Below are 17,190 nucleotides of genomic sequence, written 5' to 3'. Positions count from 1 at the left end.
GGGGCTTGCACAGCGAGGGGTGGGGAGTGGGGGTTTGATGCTTTGTTAGCTGCCTGGCCCTTATCTCTGTTCATCATCTTGCTGGAACATTCTATCATGGTGAGATACTGCATGGCGGTTTTATGCTAATATGTCGATGCATTCCTTGCCTCTCGTGGGGAGGGGTGGCTGCTGGACCATAGCAACTCCTGTTTTAAGGCCTCCCCTTTACACACCTCCCCACATTAATCCGTCAAAGTTGTCCTTGGCGTTCAGGATTGCTGTCTGGCCCCAACCCCCTAATGTTATTTTTAAATATTTAGTTGGTACTTGGATAAGAAACCTCTTCCCCAGTATGTCAGACACTGAACTCGAAACTGGAACTGCCTGTGACTACTTTAAGATACAGATCATGCAATGACAGCGTGGCATATCTAAACCAGGAAAGAGCCATGGAAAAGTGAGGTAAAATGTGTACATTGAATTTTATGGGCAATTGAAGGGAAATTATCATGCCTCATTAATATTCCACGAATTCATACATTGTATCTAAAAACATTTGAATCCGCTTTCCCTAAACGTGGATACACCACATTTTGTGAACTAAGATGAATTTATTGGAAGTGCTGAGCGACGCCATCCATGTTTGGGAAAATGCAATAACTATTGAGTCGTTTGGACTACCAGTCCTGGTTGGTTCCTGTTTCCTGAGGGCTACACTCAAAACACCATCTAGTGGTTATTAGCGGTACAGTTCTTGAATAAAAGGCAGGGTGTTTACCCGCCTGGCAATGGTCAACACAAGTAAATAATAAAATAAGCAAAGCATTGCATAAGTGAGTTTATGTATACATCCACTGTTTACATATAAGAATAAACTTGTTAGGGGGTTAAAAAAAATTCTGCCACATCTTAGCAGTGTAAGAAAGTATTAAACAGATTAGCTGAGAATTGCTGGGAGCCTGAGGCCAGCAGACCAGCAGGCCGGTCTGGGGCAGTGAGACAGTAACACACTTTCTGTTGGAAAAACCAATACAGAACTCTGCAAAAATAACTTATATTTCAAATACTGCACAACTCTACAAGTAAATCTGAAACCAGGAACTTCACTACACACTACATACACTCCATAACACATGGATAAAAGACATAGTCATTTACAACGCCATTTACAACACCACTAGCTCTAACTTATGCAAATGCGAGACTGATTGCATTTCCAATGCTTGTTTTTTTTTAATTTTCAGGACTTAGGGACAGAGTGCCCGAGTCCCAACATGATGACTGCAACATTTCTCTTCATCACAATAATGTCTGGAGCACACAAGCATTAGCAATAAAATAGCATCATATTCCAGTTTGATGAAAAAGGAGAAACACATTTATTCGTAGCAGTGGTACACTTCATTTGTTCCAAATAATATGTTGTTTTTTGGAAATTTCTTTTGCAATCCTAATGTGGTACAGTCAATCCACAAAATACAATTAATTTGCATGAAACTAACACAGCCAACACTTGTTGCGTCTTAAAAAAGACTTCCTCGAGTCAGTTGGTGTGTGGCCCCAAAGTTGCTGACGGGTTTTTTACTTGAGTTAATACAGATATACATAGATTATGTGGGCTCAAAGAAATCACTAAACAGTAAATTAGCTGTTGTCACATAATAGCATAGCATTTCGAGTGTCCACAGCTGTAACTGTGTCTGTGAGTAGTCTCCTACAGTATGTAGGTAAAGAACCCCCTTGAGTTATTATCCCTGAGGTCAGGCTCCATGTCTGAGGCTCGTCGTGTGCCATAGTGAAGATGCCAAAAAGGCATCTTTACAGACATATTGTGGAATTTAAAACTAACAAAACAGCCTGTGATTTTTGAAGTACTGTGGTTAGTTCTTAATAACCTGTATATTAGCCGTTTAGCTTTGAGTTTTGTGCTCACAAGTTTCTACATTCAAAGCAAACCAAGGTTCAGGAAGCCTTGGTCTCTCCTGATATACCAGAAACGCTAATTGCTACTTTGTCCCTTGTCCTTGAACAATACCAGGACTTCAGTGATGTGTGAAAAGAAATCTAAGACTAAGATGCTACCTGTATATCGAAGTTGCGACTTTGCTATAAATCTGGAGCCAGGATCAGAAATTCCTTATGGTAGAATGTACCTACCTCAGAATCAGAAAACAAGGTGCATTGATAATAATTTGGAGAACCGCCTTATTGCTCCATCAGCATCTCCTGCCTGGGCTACTCTTTTCTTTCCAACCAGGAAATCAAATGAGTTGAGTCCTTAAGAGCACAATAAAGAATTGTTATCTTCTGCCATTAATTAAAAATATCTTGAAATCTGCACAAGGAGCTCAGATGTATTCAAAACTCGGCATTCGAGGAGCCTACCACTCGATAAGTATTAAAGGAAGAGATGAATGGAAAACGCCTTTTCAAACTCCATTTGGACAGTTTGAGTACAAGTGATACTCTTCAGCTTAAGCAATGCTCCCTCTATTTTTCACTGCTTTATGGATCATTTTTTTCTGATCTTCTGAACCAAAATACAATAGTTTACCTGGATGACATTTTGTTTTTTTCCAGGTCCCTTGAAGAACATTGTCAACATGTCCTCTAAGTTCTTCAATGATTATGGAACTTCTCCTTGAAGTAAAAAAACAGGGGAATTTTCTTTTAGCACACACTGATAGAGTATCTTGGGTTTATAATATCTACCAATGGTCTGTCTAAGGATTCATGTAAGATACATGCTGTTTTGAATTGGCCACCTTCTTCTTCAGTCAAAGAAACCCACAGGGTTTACCACTTTTTACAGGCTGTTCATCCATAGTTTCTCAGAGTATTCGTATAACATTTATCAGTAATTTAAGAAGGAAACCTAAACTCTCGGTTTTTCTGGGATTCTTGAGATGAAGCAGATTGTTAAGCTCTTAAAAAGGCGTTTACTACAAACCCTATACTTAGACAACCGGATTCTTTGAAGAAATTTATAGTGGAGACAGATGCATCCGACAAAGCCCTTGAAGCTGTATTGCTGCAACAACAAGAGGATGACGAGTTGGTACACCCTATTTGAAATCACTAAAGAACCTTGTCACCCTCTGAACAGACTGAGAAAGAGTTTTTGGCAATGATAAAGTACTGCATACAGTGGAGACACCTTCTTCAAGGTGCGCATCATTCATTTGAGATAAGGACAGATCATTGTAATCCTCTAGTCTGACAAGAATTTCAATGTTAGAATAGTAGACAGACATAATTTTTCCCTAAGTTGGACTTTGTAATCATGTATGTTCTTGGATCTAGTAATGTTTTTGCAGATACGTTCTACCCCTCGGAGGTACAACCTCAAACTATGTTGGCTCTTGGGCGAGTTTTATTTTTTTACTACTTCCCTGGAGGATGAATTTCAACATACCTATCTTTCTCTGGATCAGGAAGAATTGGAAAAATTACAAAGAAATTGTGAAATCTGAAAACAAGGTCATTTACATTTCTCTAAAAAAAGATTTGTTCATTCCTGTACCAATGTTACAAAAGACAGTTTTGAAACTGTGCCATGGCTTCTTAAGTGCAGGCCCCGTGGCAAGAGAATACTTTGTGGATTTAGTCCTGTGATCTTTTTGGTGGCCCACAGTGTTGAAGGATGATAACAATATGTGTCTTCTTGTGCCATATGTGCTCAGTTTAAAGTTTCGCATTAAACATCCTATGGTCTTCATCGTCCTCTACCTATGGCTCCTGATCCTGCATCAGATTTTATTGAGGACTTGCCTTCATCTAAAGGTTTGACTATGAACAAGTTGACTGTAGATACATACTCCAAAAATGGCTAATTTTTCTACATTTTTGCTGAGACACAGGTTATGGCCCAATGGTTTATTGAGGTTGTTTTTTGTTTGCATTATCTTCTTTGTCTGTTTTTTTGGAAAGAGAACCTCAGTTTATTTCAAAGTTTTGGAAAAGCTCTTGGAATCTCCAGAGTATTGTTGTCAGGATTCCATCTTCAGAGCAATGGCCTCACTGAACATACAGACTTTGGGCCACTATTTATGATGCTTTTGCAATGCTGCCTATGGTAACTGGACCTCTTTGTTGCCTTTTTCTGAATTTGCATACAACAATAGCATACAAAGCGCTATTGGGGTTTCTTCTCTCTTTTGTCTACATGAATCTCACCCTAGAATTGGTCTTTCATTGTGGTTGAACTTCCAGAGCAGTTCTGTTTCAGACTGGGGCATACATGTGTTACATTTGTTAAGCAGTTTCTAGTAAGCCATAAGAGTGGTTCCTCGAGCATGTGCCCCAAGTAGTACACTGACCTGGGCCCTTACAGGCAAGTCAAGAAACAGGAATTGCGCTGCCTTTTACTTTTGAAATTGAAGCAATTCTTATGAAAAAGTGGACACCTCGTCTGCTGCCTAAGCCACTGAAATGCTTCCATTTCAATTCTAAATCCTTGTTGCGAGCAATACAGTAGGTACCCTTCCTCCCCTCTATTAGTTCGACCACGCTTTGTCTTAGCTGCTGGTCGACTGGAGGCACAGAAACACAGTTAATATAAACTGCCATAGAAATATAGTGACTTTTGTCAGTAGAAGAGTCTCTTAGTTAACATTTAGCGACTCAGGAATACTAGGTTTATCATCACATTCACATTATACAATTGTGATGTTTATTTACAATTTATCTTGGATACAGTTTTTAAACATCAAATCAAACCAGAGCAATATAATCGAAGCCTACAGTTTCCAAACTACATTAATAAAAAAATCCAAAGCCAAGTCTATAAAAAAGTTAAATGAGCGCTTTATGTTTTTGCTTGCAAGAAGAATGATAGAATGTGGGGGAAGGGTGACTTTGTTTTATGATACAATGCACTAAATGTTTCCAACCTGTGAGTGAGGACCATCAAGGTGCAGTTATGTTATAGGATGCAGTGTGTAGCGGTGTGATGGATAATGAGATGTGAGAGGCAGATGAACAGTTTTATGTTTTTCAGTGTGCTGTCAAGTTTGAACAGCTCTGCATAACCCTCTATGACATTTCCGATGATTATACTCTGCTTAGTTGTTTACAGCATTAGGTTTCCCAATCTGACATTTTGTGTATAGTTGTGGTCCTGAGCTGGGATAATTGGAGTGAGAGAGAAGTGGAGAAATCTGCCAGGATGGGCCTTTTTTACTATCATCCTATATCTGAGTGACATTGTGAGATGTAAAGAAGCAGTCAGAGTATATAAATACTTTGGACCTGCAGTGGTGGACTAGATTAAAGTCCTCCAAACTGTACAGCAGTGTATGACAGATCTCTTCAGTTATTCCATGCCTGTTCATTTTGTGATATCTGTTTTTTGGCTGTTCAATACTGGAGATGGACAACTCATGTAGCAGATAGGTTTTATGTGAGTATAAGAGGTATACGTTACCACTCTGGGCCTCAGTTACAAGGAATTGACTCATATGCATAAATGCGTCAGTTTCCTTGCACCAGCATCAAATGTCCTTGCGCCACCATGGATGCGCTGTAATTACAATACAGTGCTCCATGGCGCAAGGGCTTACAGATGCACCCGAAATTTGGACACATCTGTTGGCACAAAAGTGATGCATTGCTGGAGTTGCTCATGAAAGTGATGAACTCCAGCACTGCGACACAACAGATAGGTGAGTCTTATTCGGAAAGCCCTGCATCATTCCATACGCCTGGTCTTAGCAGGCGAAGGGATTTTGACTCAGTGAAGGCGTAGAGTGATGAAGTGAAATGTAAATTTCACTGCGTCAGTTCTATATGGCTTTTTGCGTGGGAACACCCACCCTGCATATATTATACCTGACGCAGGTATAATGTAGCGCAGGACTTCACAACGTGACACATCTCCCTAGATGCGTCATGTTGTAAATGGGCCGCAACGTGGCGCATTGTTTATGCCGCCGCTGTGTCTCTATAAGTGACAGAACGGTGGCCCAAAAGTGTCGCAAGGGGCTTGTCAATCTGCCCCTGAGTATTATGGTCTTGCTATTATTTTGGGCCATAAACTTTATGAATGAAATTATAAACTATGTAATGCCATGGCAATCCTAGGTCAGCTCTTTTTAGCTTACTGGCATATCAAAAGGAGTTTGCTGGTTGGGTTGTTTTCCAGTCTGTGGGTTGTAAGCTGAAGATTGAGCTTCAGGGTGAGACAATCTATGTGGGCTCTGTTGCTGTGACATTGATTGGCGCAGTTATCTTGGAAATTGTTAAGTTTTCAACTGCTTTATAAAGTGCATGTGCTTCTGGATGCATCTAATGCTGGCTGGTAGGGAGTTGCAGAGCTTTGCAGTTGGAATGAGAAAGCAGTGCCCCATACAGATTTCCTTCAGGTGGTAAGGTGCTGTGATGGTAAGTGGTTCAAGCCTTGAGCACAAGTTTTTTTTTTTGTAGTCTATGTTGTCTAGGGAGTTAATAGTACGAGTTGTATAGACACCTGTTTGCTGTTTGTGTAAACTGAAGCTGAAATCCCTACAAATGTATTTTGTTTAAGGTTTCTCAAATTGTGGCAGTCCATCATCTAGGAGACTTTAAGCATATAACCTGTGATTTAAAAAAAAAACTTAATTTAAAGGAATATTTGTTTGTTTTTGGTTTAGGGTTTTCAGGAACTCTGCTTGGCACACATCAGAATAGAGTCGCAAGTAATTATATAATTAATTAAATGTTCTTAATACAGGATCTTTTTAAATAAGTTTGGGCTTAAAGGAACGTCTTTCCCCTCTCCAATACATAGCGAAAAGACTTGATTTTACAATCTGATCCTGCTGCACTCCAGCAGGATCAGTTTGCTGGAGTGCAAACTGACCCTGCACCAGTTTGCACTCCAAATAAAGTGAAATACAATGTGTGGATTTATTTACCAAATGAACAACTACAGTGACCATAATGCATTGGGATATGAGAATTCAGGCCAATGGAAACTGTTTAAAACATTAGCCGTGAAATATTAGCTACGCAGGTCCAGTATGCAAAGTGTTGGTGGTTTATTAATGGCAAAAGTCACGTCTCAGGGCCGTTGATGCTGGTTTAAGAGTAACCACACCTCGGTTTGTTATTATTCAACCAATATGTAGAGTAAGTTGTTAAAATGCATGAATGGTTAAGCACATTCTACCCAAAATAATTTCTGTCAATTTTTTCGAAATGTTGGGTGTTGCTAGGTTTCTCTCTATAAATGTACTCCTTTCAGTGAAGATTTCAATGTGATTTTTCGTCAGATGTCTTGTTTGAACTCCCATGTAGTAGCTCTAGCAAAAGTGCACAAAATGCCCCACAGTAGAACTGCCCTCTAATTAGTTGTAATTATTGCAATCACACATTTAAAATGATAGGTAAGTCTTTTTTAAACAACATTGTCTTCTTTTCCGAAATGCATTCTTTTCCTACGGATGCAAATTATTCTGCTGTTTGTCATGCCATCTTAAGTGGTAAAATTAGGCAATTAAAATACTAAAATGTTTTTTAGACACGTTCCAGATTTCAGATGTCCTTGTCAACAAAAGAGCCAATAAATGTACATATATATTGCTTTTACAGTTCATCACTGAAGGCACAGAATTACAGGTGGCAACACCTTACCCTATATGGGACTGATTCACAAAGAAACTTGCGACTCGTAAAGTGACAAGTGCAAAGTCTCCGCACTCATGGTGGAATTTCTGCATGGCACACTCTCTGAAGTGCGACGTGCGGAGATTCCTCCACGAGTGTAGAGACTTCACAATGAGTGTTGAGACTCCACCTCGAGTGTGGAGACGCCACACTCTTAACTTTACGAGTTGTAAGTCCCTTTGTGAATCAGGCCCTATATGTTTTTTTTATGTAAGTCAACGTTACTTTGATATTTTGTAAGCTATACATAAGATAATTTTGTGAGAAATATACAGCTTCATAACTTTATTTAGCTCTCCAAAACTGTTATCATTTTGTTATAACGTTCCCAACCGGACCCCCACGGGTCCATAAAAATAGCTAGGAATGTGTATGCTAACGCACATGAAATAACAGAACATTACATAACATTAACCTTTTCAACAAAATTACAGCTGGCAAGTGCAAACAGTCAAAAAAGAAAAACTGAGAGATTTGAATATGATAATTATGAGGCATATCAAAAGCAGCTAAATATGAGGCTGGAGCTGAAAAGTAGTCAATAGTTTTAAGTGGATCTAATAAACTTGATTAGATCAAACCCGAAAGACAAATCTCGCCAGGTTGCAACTCTGACTTGTAAGATGCATGGTCAAGCTTCAAACTTGTTGTTGTGGAAAACATTGAATTACAACCATACAGATCGGGGTTGTTTAATGAGGTCCAAGAAAGCTGAATTGAGCCGATATTTTCTGGATATGAGCATAAAATAAATTGCATAATGTAAAAACCAGTATTAACAGACTGCATCTGACACAATGATACAAGGGAAGTAAACGCAGCTACCCTGTGGGTCATATTAAAAGCCATCCTTCAAAAGTATTTTTACAGCAGATGCAGCCAGTCTGTTCAAAATGCATCCCACATAATGAACAAAGCTCACAGAGGAAATCAGTGAGCTAGAATATATCCACAAACATAACCACTCTTGCAAAACTTTGAGGAACATTCTTATGATTCGTGGCAAGATCAGAACTTTAGAAACATATCAGGAATCATATATATTGGCACTACATTCTATACATTTGGAAATAAATCTGGCACACTGCTAACTAATTTGTAAAGGGTGCGGCAAGCCAAAAGCACAATAACTAAAGTTAAACTCTTGGATGGCCACATGCACACTCATGATTCAGAAAAGGATGGTTGCTTCTATATGTCTAATCAAAAGAGACCAAAGACCCACAACCAGAGCCACAACCTGGCTGGAGTCTCATTACCTAAGTTACAGCAAAAGGATAGGGCATGCCTTACCAAACCTATAACAAAAGAGTAGATTTGTATGGTTATCTATTGCTTAAGCTCCTCCAGGGCCTGAGGTTTACAAGGCTCTACAGCCACCTTTTCCTAAATTGTTTACGTCAATGCTTCTCCCTTTACTCCATAGGATCTATCAGGAGATGATCCAAGAGGGCCCGGTGACCTCACAATGTCGGAATCGAACATCTTCCTGATTCTCATTCTAGTAAAGGAGGACCCTGGTGAGCCAAGATTGTACCGCCCAATCTCACCCTCAACCTCGACTTGAAAAATGTCACTAAAGTAGGGACTCTGAGATTTCAAACATTGATGGGGGAGGTGGTACATCCGGACCAGTCAGGCTTTATTCAGAAATGACAGGCTGGGAACATTACTTAAAAGGCCCTACATCTCTTTGCACCACTGGTCCAAACAATCAATCCTGATCTCCCTGGCTGCTGAAAAAGCATGTGACAAGGTAGGATGGGAATGTATGGTGGACACATTGAGGGTGGTTGTGGAGAGTGGAGGGAACTGGCAGGGTACTGTTGTCCCAGACCCAGGATAAAGGTTAATGGGCTCCACTCATAAGGGGTGAATATTACCAGAGGCATGAGGAAGGGGTGCTCACTCTCCCCCTTACTCTGGAGCCATTTAACCTAGCAAATTGAAGATCATCCCCATGTTAAAGGAATCATATTTGGCACCCAGGATATAAAACAAAATGTCCATGTTTGCAGACATCTTCTTTTCGGTCATGGACCCACCTTAACTCTCTCCCACACGTGTTAAAGGAATAGTGAGCTTATCAGACGGTCTCTGGATTTAGAATTAATATTTCCAAATCAGAAAACAGTTTGACTTCCAAAAGCGTGACTGAATGAGTAAGGAAGATAACCCTACAGTATCAATTACCTGTGCTTGGTTTGGCTCCCATTCTATCCATCACCAAAAAATTGATCTTCTACGACATAAGAGGGGAGTGAAGACTGAACTTAAGAGCTGCAAACATAATATGCTTTCCTTACTAAACCACAGAGCAGTATCCAGGATGCCCAGTCTTCCTAAGATTCTCTACACTTTTCAAACACTGTCTCTCCATATCCCAAAAATTGCATCAAATACTTTCAGTCAATGTGCTATTTCTTAATGTGGTTAGGCAAACATAAATGTTCACTGGGTGGCAATACGGCAGGGATGGCTGGGGGGTCCTAGACGTGACCCAAGCAGATACGCTATGAGATGTGTATGTGCATAAATACTTTTGTGTGGGCATCGAAAATTAACGGCATTACTCTCAAGTTTATTTAACACACTACATGAGCCTTTATTCCACTGCTTTAATGAAAATTACGATGATGGCGAAAGCATTGATAAACAAGCATTGACAAAGCCTTAGGTCTTGATTGCCATTTAAGTCCCTATTAAAATATAAAAGAAGCTTGCTGTCCTGGAAAAACAAAGCAGAAAAGTATTCTTTCCCATATACAATGCACCCATTAGATAATAATAATAATTTAATGTCTGATGATTCAGAGTATTTTTCAGATGTAAAATCTTTCCCCACGCCTTACAAAGCAAGTATTCTATACAAGTTGAAATGATACACCAAACAGTCACTGGCATGCTGTGAGAGATGATTACTCTTTTTGGTGGAGCCAAAGTCCACTCCATGTATATTTCAAAGAATTAGCAGTAATTGGTGTCCAGCCAGCAGCTCGGTCAAGCCAAACTTAAGCAAAAAATAGGAAGAAAGCATACCTCAACACTTCTCGCAACTTTATTTAACACATAGCAAAGCAACCCAAGACCAAAACACATGTTTTTAACCGCTTGGCTGCGGGGGTAATTCCGCCGCAGCGCTAGGGGGAGGGGGGCCGCGCGGCGCCGCCATGCTCGTGACGGAACCACTCCGTTGCGAGACTCGGGCGCGCTGTGCTTGTGACGGAGTGGTTCCGTCACGGCCCCGCCCGCTCAATAGAATGCGCCACGCAGGCGCGAAATCAACGCCGCGCAGGCGCGGCGGCCAGGCCGTGACAGAACCACTCCGTCACCAGCAGCGCGTGTCCGTTGCTGGTGACGGAGTGGTTCCGTCACAAGCATCGATGAGGTTAATACTATCAACAAAATAACATTCCATGAAGATAAAGGGCCTGATTTAGGGCTTGGTGTATGGGATATTCCTCACCGCAGTGATGGAATAACCCATCTGCCGAGATCTAAATCAGGCCCTAAGTCTGTTAAGATTCCCAAAGGTAACTAAGAGCTCAATGGGTATTACATTTTAAATTGTTCAAACTGGTTTAGTAATACTGATAACATGTGTGTTTATCTGGATTTGAAGAAGAGATCTGTGGACTGACAGTCTTTGTGAAAGTCAAGTTTTTTCACAAATTTGTTTTGCTTGGGCTACAAGACTGTCACACAATTGATTTCATTTAGATACTGGAGTAAACATTGTTTCATTTTTTGGGACCTACATTTCTTCTCTTTTTAGAAACAAATCAGCTGAGGAATGTTTTGGAACAGATGCTTTGCTTTAATTGTTGTCAGTTTGATTCTTTTGTTAGTTAGGGAATCTTACAAGATCACTGCATTGCTTTTATCTATTCTGTTGCTGAATTTCTGGTAAGAGAACCTATTGGAAATGTTAGTTTGCCTCTCAGTATAATACACTATTTAGCAAATGTGGCTATTTACCATTTTCTATAATTTCAGTACCTCATGAAATGAGCGTTCAAGTGTCTCGTGGGTGCAGACCACCTTCAGTCTGTACGGAAGGTCAGAGGCAGGCATGGCTGATACAGGTAAGAATGGTGGGGCAGGCGGGGGCAGGCTGGTGGGAGAAGTCGACATATGATGGAATAGGGAAAATAAAATAAATAAATAAATAAAACCACTTACCTTGCACCGAGTCGGCTATGCGGTAAGTGCAAGATAAGTGGTTTTATTTCTGTGTTTATTTTATTTTCTCTATCATGTCATATGTTGACTTCCTCTTCACCCCACCGCTCTTACCTGTACCAGTCACGCCTGCTCAGAGGGGTCTTCTAGGTACTGTGCCTGCATATATATATATATATATATATATATATATATATATATATATATATATATATATATATATATATATATATATATATTCCTTGGTTTGGCTGGGGCCTTCTATGCAATCAAGTCTATCAGTAGCAAACGGGCAGGCCAGCAGAGATTCAGCAGGTCCTTCAGGTCTTTTCCTAGCCATGAGGAAATGGAAAACATTTAACTACATATTCTGGTAGCATCACATAAAGGTCCTTGCAGGTCTGTTCCTTGACAATGTTCTTCTGTGAGCTGGAGTGGACTGTCCACATCTTGGAATTTGGGCAGAAATTCACTAACCAGCATACCAGTGCACCTCTTCATTTTGGAATTCCAGTCAGGCATATGGGAACAAGTTTGAATGAGGTGGGCCTGATTTGGTATAAAACCATTTGTCAAATACAGAAGAGGAAAAAACACTAAGAGTGTATTGCGACTTATATAGCGCACGTATCACCCGAAGGTATCAAGGCGCTTGCTTAGGGAACCCGTCCTGGTATTCCCCTGTGAGATACCCCAGCAGGGTATCCACAAGGTGAAAGCCAGGCATCCCGCCACGAGGGGCCGTAGTGGAGATTAAGCAAGCTATTGCCCAGAGTCGCAGAGTGTGACCCCGTGAGTCGAGTAGGCACCGGAGCGAGAATTGTCAAGTCCGTGGAATTTTTTTGAGCTCGAGACCCGCCGAGGCGGGGAATCGAACCCTGGTCCACGGCCGATGTCAGCTTCCGGGTCTGCCGCCTCTAACCACTGAGCCACGCTTCTCTTTGTTGGCTCTCTTTGTTGTTTTTCTGTCTGAGAAGTCACACTCCACCTTTCACTCAGCTTTTAGTACAAAAATATATCTGCGATCTTACAAGAGTTACCTTAATAAAAGATGATCACAAGCTATTTTCCATTTTAACATATTCAGATGTTTGTGATTAAAGTTGAAAATAAATAAGCATAATCAGCCAGATTCACTAACACAGAAGGAAAATCTGCCGCTGTAGTAGTGCCCATAGAAAAGGAAATTCTACTACTATGTTTGCAAATTCACAAATATTCCCTGTAATGCACCGGTAAAGCAGTGGCAGGCATAGGTTTCCAGGTGTATCGTTGGAAATGTCATGTTGACATGTTTCCTGGGCTCATATTTCCCAAAAGTGCATATGTTCATATGTTTGTTATAATTGTTGTAAAACCTATGAACATAAGGAACCTATTCTCAAAAAACAAGTAGTCAATGTATACCAGTAGTAGTACTACTACTATGAAAGGTGCTGATTAATTGCTCTGAAAAATTCAAAAACATTCCCAGTAGTGCCACTGTAAGGCTGTGCCACGTGCACAAGTGTACAAGTTTCCGGGCCTAACCTTTCACCAATAATTTTTCTTTACAGGAAAAAAAAATTCAATCCGGGGAATCGCTTTCCCTATATCCCTCCAAGAGAAGGTACTCCATCCTGTTGCTGGCGTAAACCTCCAACCATTTACAGGTTAGGAAAGGGTTGGAGCAGCATTTGTTAATGCTCACAAACTCACAAGTTTTTAGGCATTCACAAACTTTAAGACAAAGCATGTATCGATCTGTCCACTCCCCAACCTTTGTGTGAGGCTTACTACTTCATACCTTGACTTCATAAGCCCAACAATTGTGCAACTAAAATGCCGAAATGTTGGAGAACCACCAGGCAAGATGGAAAAGCTAGTGCTTAAAATGTTTGCCTATTTAATTAAGAAGTACATTTTGTCTTTTGAGTGGAATTGTCTTGTTAGTTTCTGACATGTTTTTGTATGTTGGTCCCAAACATAAGGGCTCATTACGATGGCGGTCGGATGAGCATCCGTCCGTCATTGAAGCAGGATTGAGACTGCCTGACAAGGAGTCAGCGGTCCCATCCACCATATTTTGATCAGACCGTTGTGCAGGCAGTCAGAAACAGCCTTTTTCTACTATATATTGTGCTGTGAACCGGAAAAGGGCAGCAGCACACGTAGAAAAAGGCATTTTTCAAACATCCATGCACTGTGTGCCAGGCACCATGCCACCTGTGGGACCGCCATGAATAGACTGTGGGAAATGGGCATCATGATCCTGATGGCCGCGCCTCAGTAAGCACTGCCTACTTTCAGGATCACGATTCCAACTGCCTCCATCGCCTCCATCAGGATCAGTAGATCCTGATGGAGGCGATGGTCCATCCCTACAGACAAGGTTCCAACTGCCTGCACCCTAATGCAGCGGTCGGCCCTATGGGCTGTCTCAGTGGGATCACCACCGACGGCCTGTCGGTGGCAGTCCCACCTGCATCGTAATGTGCCCCATAGTATTTAAATCAAATCTAAACAAGATTTTTTTTGTTTTTTTTTGAGAACCTTTATTATCACTTCACATAAATTCAAGCATGGGCCTACAACCCTTCCGGCCGGCCGCTAGTCAATTCGGAAGTTCAGCAAAACAATATAGAAAGACATAGCAACCCGTAATTCAGGGCCAGATACGTATCCAGGATATAACTCGTATTCAAGCGTACAGCGTGATAATCAGGATTCAATAGGGTTCATTTTACAGTGAAGAAAAATAAAAAATAAAAAATATCAGAATAATTGCCATACGGTCATACATGGTCCTACAATAGCAACATGAAACAGAAATCTGCAAAGAGTGCAAATACTCTTAAAGACATGGGGGCAAGGCATACGAGTCAGGATAAATGTAAACAACACATACAGGTCGTGTCGAACAGCACCCCAGCCCCTAAAACAAAACAGACTGTAGGAATCATGAAAAACGACGACACCAAGAAGAAGAAAAGACAAAGGGCCATAGAGACAAAGAAAGAACAAATAAACAACCCCCTTCCCCCTACCCCCCACCCTGCACCCCTGCAGAAGGCTACGGCCTACCCCCCCCAGCAGCGTGCCTATCGCCCTAAAGGAGAAACCCGAAATATAGAATAATAGAAAAAGGGAAAAAGAAGGAAAAAATGTGGAGAAGGGCCCTCGATCAAACCACCCGCCCCCCCCCTCACCCAGCGCGCACAATAAGCATCATAAAAGCAAGGTCAGAATAGCCACAGTAAGCAATAATTATCAATTCAATCAATAACATCCCCGTTGAGTGTCCCCCTAAACACCGTCAGCCAACAATGCGCTCCTCCATGTCCCAGACGGTCTCACCCCTGGCCTTTCCTATCAATAGTACCCACATGCAGCCAGTCATCAATCGGCATACAGAGCAGTGTGGTGGGTCCAACCGATCCGGGCGGACCGGGCAGCGCCATTACTCCATGGGACTGTAGCCCCCAAAATCCAGCCAAAGACGTATGGCGGAAATCCGTCTGTGTCAGAATCGATACCGGAAACATCCCCCAGCCTGAATACAGTCTCACCAGCCAGGAAGAGAGAGTCACACAATCCAGTAATCGTTGAAACGCCGCCGGGGCAGCCCAAACTATGGACCGATGTTGTTTCTTCAGCCGCCGTACAGATAAGGGCCCCGACGAGTCACTCACATATACAACAGAGCAATCCAAAGCGGTATCACGGACCGGGTCTATCGGCGTCTCCACGAACGCAGGCGCAGCCGGGGCATTCATCACTGACGCAGAGGCGGGCACATCGGCGCTTCCTTGAGATTGAACCATGCCCATGTGGAGCGGCGGGACAACAATGGCGACCATCCTTCTTCCCAGATCCCCGGCGTCCCGGCTCAGGGTAATATACAGGGTTGTTAACGCCGCCAATATATCTCTGGACGTGGGCTCTTTCCCGTGGCGCCAGACCCCAGGACTCTCCCTCACAACGGATTCTCTGCCCGGATGAGGTGTGCGTAAGAGGGTGCTATCCGCCATCTTAGCTGATCCGGCCTCGTCTTTCTCTACCTCACTTCGGGACCGGGCCCCACACCAGGGAGGGACAGGATTCACAACGGGAATCTCAAAAGTCAAGGCAGGTTTCTCAGCAGAGAGTCACCAAAAGGCTAAAAACTCCGCCGCTCCCTGGGGGCCGCACGCTGACTCCGGGAAAAGTCGTTAGTGTGCCCGGATACAACACCGGAGTGGGGGCCAAGTATCATGCACTCCCCTCGACCCAGCTGTATCGCACTCCCCACATGGTTCTCCGCAAGTTGGGCTGGGTCGGCACTGTCGCCATCGGCCAGCAAGTCGTCAGTTCCCTCCGGCCGACTCCTCACCATCACCAGAAGGCGCTGTTGTTGCAGTCGCGGCCGGCCACTCTACGCACTCGAGGCCCAGCTCCGTGAAGGCCGCAAAACATTCGGGGACATTTCAACGGGTCTGCAGCAAGCAGAAGCCTCAGGAGCAAACGGTAAGTGAAGGTTATCCTTCGCCTACATAAATATGCCGTTACGGCTCAGGATAGTTGCCAGGATGTATGCGCGGGGTGAGAAGGCTGACGGAGCCGAGCGTTTACGCAGCCATCTCGGTCGCCATCTTGGCTCCTCCCCCTAATCTAAACAAGATTAAAGTATAATTACTGTTTAAACCTGGACACGTTATCTATTCACCTTTGTCCACAGAGAGTGGTTCATCTATTGCTCATGACAAAACATAACTGTATACATGAATGTTCTTGACTTTTTTGGAAAGTTAAAAAGGTACTAGTTGGTGATTTTGTCAGTGAATGTATGCCAAGCAATACATTACTGTGATGAAGTTTAGTAATGCATTTTTAAAAAAAATGAAACCAATTAAAGCCAAATCTATAGCTGGATGTTTACAAATTAGATTTTATCCGACACAACAAGTGTATTTTGTGTAAGGGTACCTAACATTTATTATTGGAAAGAATTGTTGAATATGTTCATTTAAATATCAAGGTTGTTAGAACTGGGGGTCTCTAGATACCTTTGTTCAAAGAGGGACCCTTACTTCTAGGGAAACACACTGTTGATAACCCCTGCTCACCCCCTTGGAAGCTTGGCACGAGCAGACATGCTTATCCCCAAGGCAATGTGTAAGGTATTTGTACCAACACTCACAGTAATACAGTGAAACACAACAAAGGGACGCTGCACAAGTTATTTATAAAAATATAAATCTTTTTATCTGATTAGGCAAGATCAAAATGACATAGAACCAACATACATAAGGATTCTTTCTTCAGCAATGTTTCTGTGGAATGTTTTAGCAAAAACGTACTTGAAAAAGTAAAGGCACTTGTAGATTCAGTATGGCTGAAAAACTCTTGTTTCCAGCGTGGGGA

At 42.0% G+C, this 17,190-nt stretch overlaps 1 protein-coding gene across 4 annotated transcripts in view; it reads left to right on the top strand.

Moving 5' to 3' along the window:
• EPHA10 (EPH receptor A10) overlaps positions 1-17,190 on the top strand; it is a 1,640,855-nt gene that overhangs the window by 1,484,024 nt on the left and 139,641 nt on the right. Inside the window, exon 16 of one of the 4 annotated variants that reach the window (XM_078681224.1) lies at positions 734-752. The exons of the other annotated variants lie outside the window; for them this stretch is intronic. Coding sequence (XP_078537350.1) covers positions 734-752 — 19 coding nt within the window. The remainder of the gene's footprint in view (positions 1-733; positions 753-17,190) is intronic. 4 annotated transcript variants of the gene reach the window in all.

Source organism: Lissotriton helveticus, chromosome 3_1 (genome assembly GCF_964261635.1).
Source record: "Lissotriton helveticus chromosome 3_1, aLisHel1.1, whole genome shotgun sequence".
Classification (NCBI taxonomy): domain Eukaryota; kingdom Metazoa; phylum Chordata; class Amphibia; order Caudata; family Salamandridae; genus Lissotriton; species Lissotriton helveticus.
Note: the sequence above shows the minus strand (reverse complement) of the source record. Positions and strands in the feature narration are given on the sequence as shown.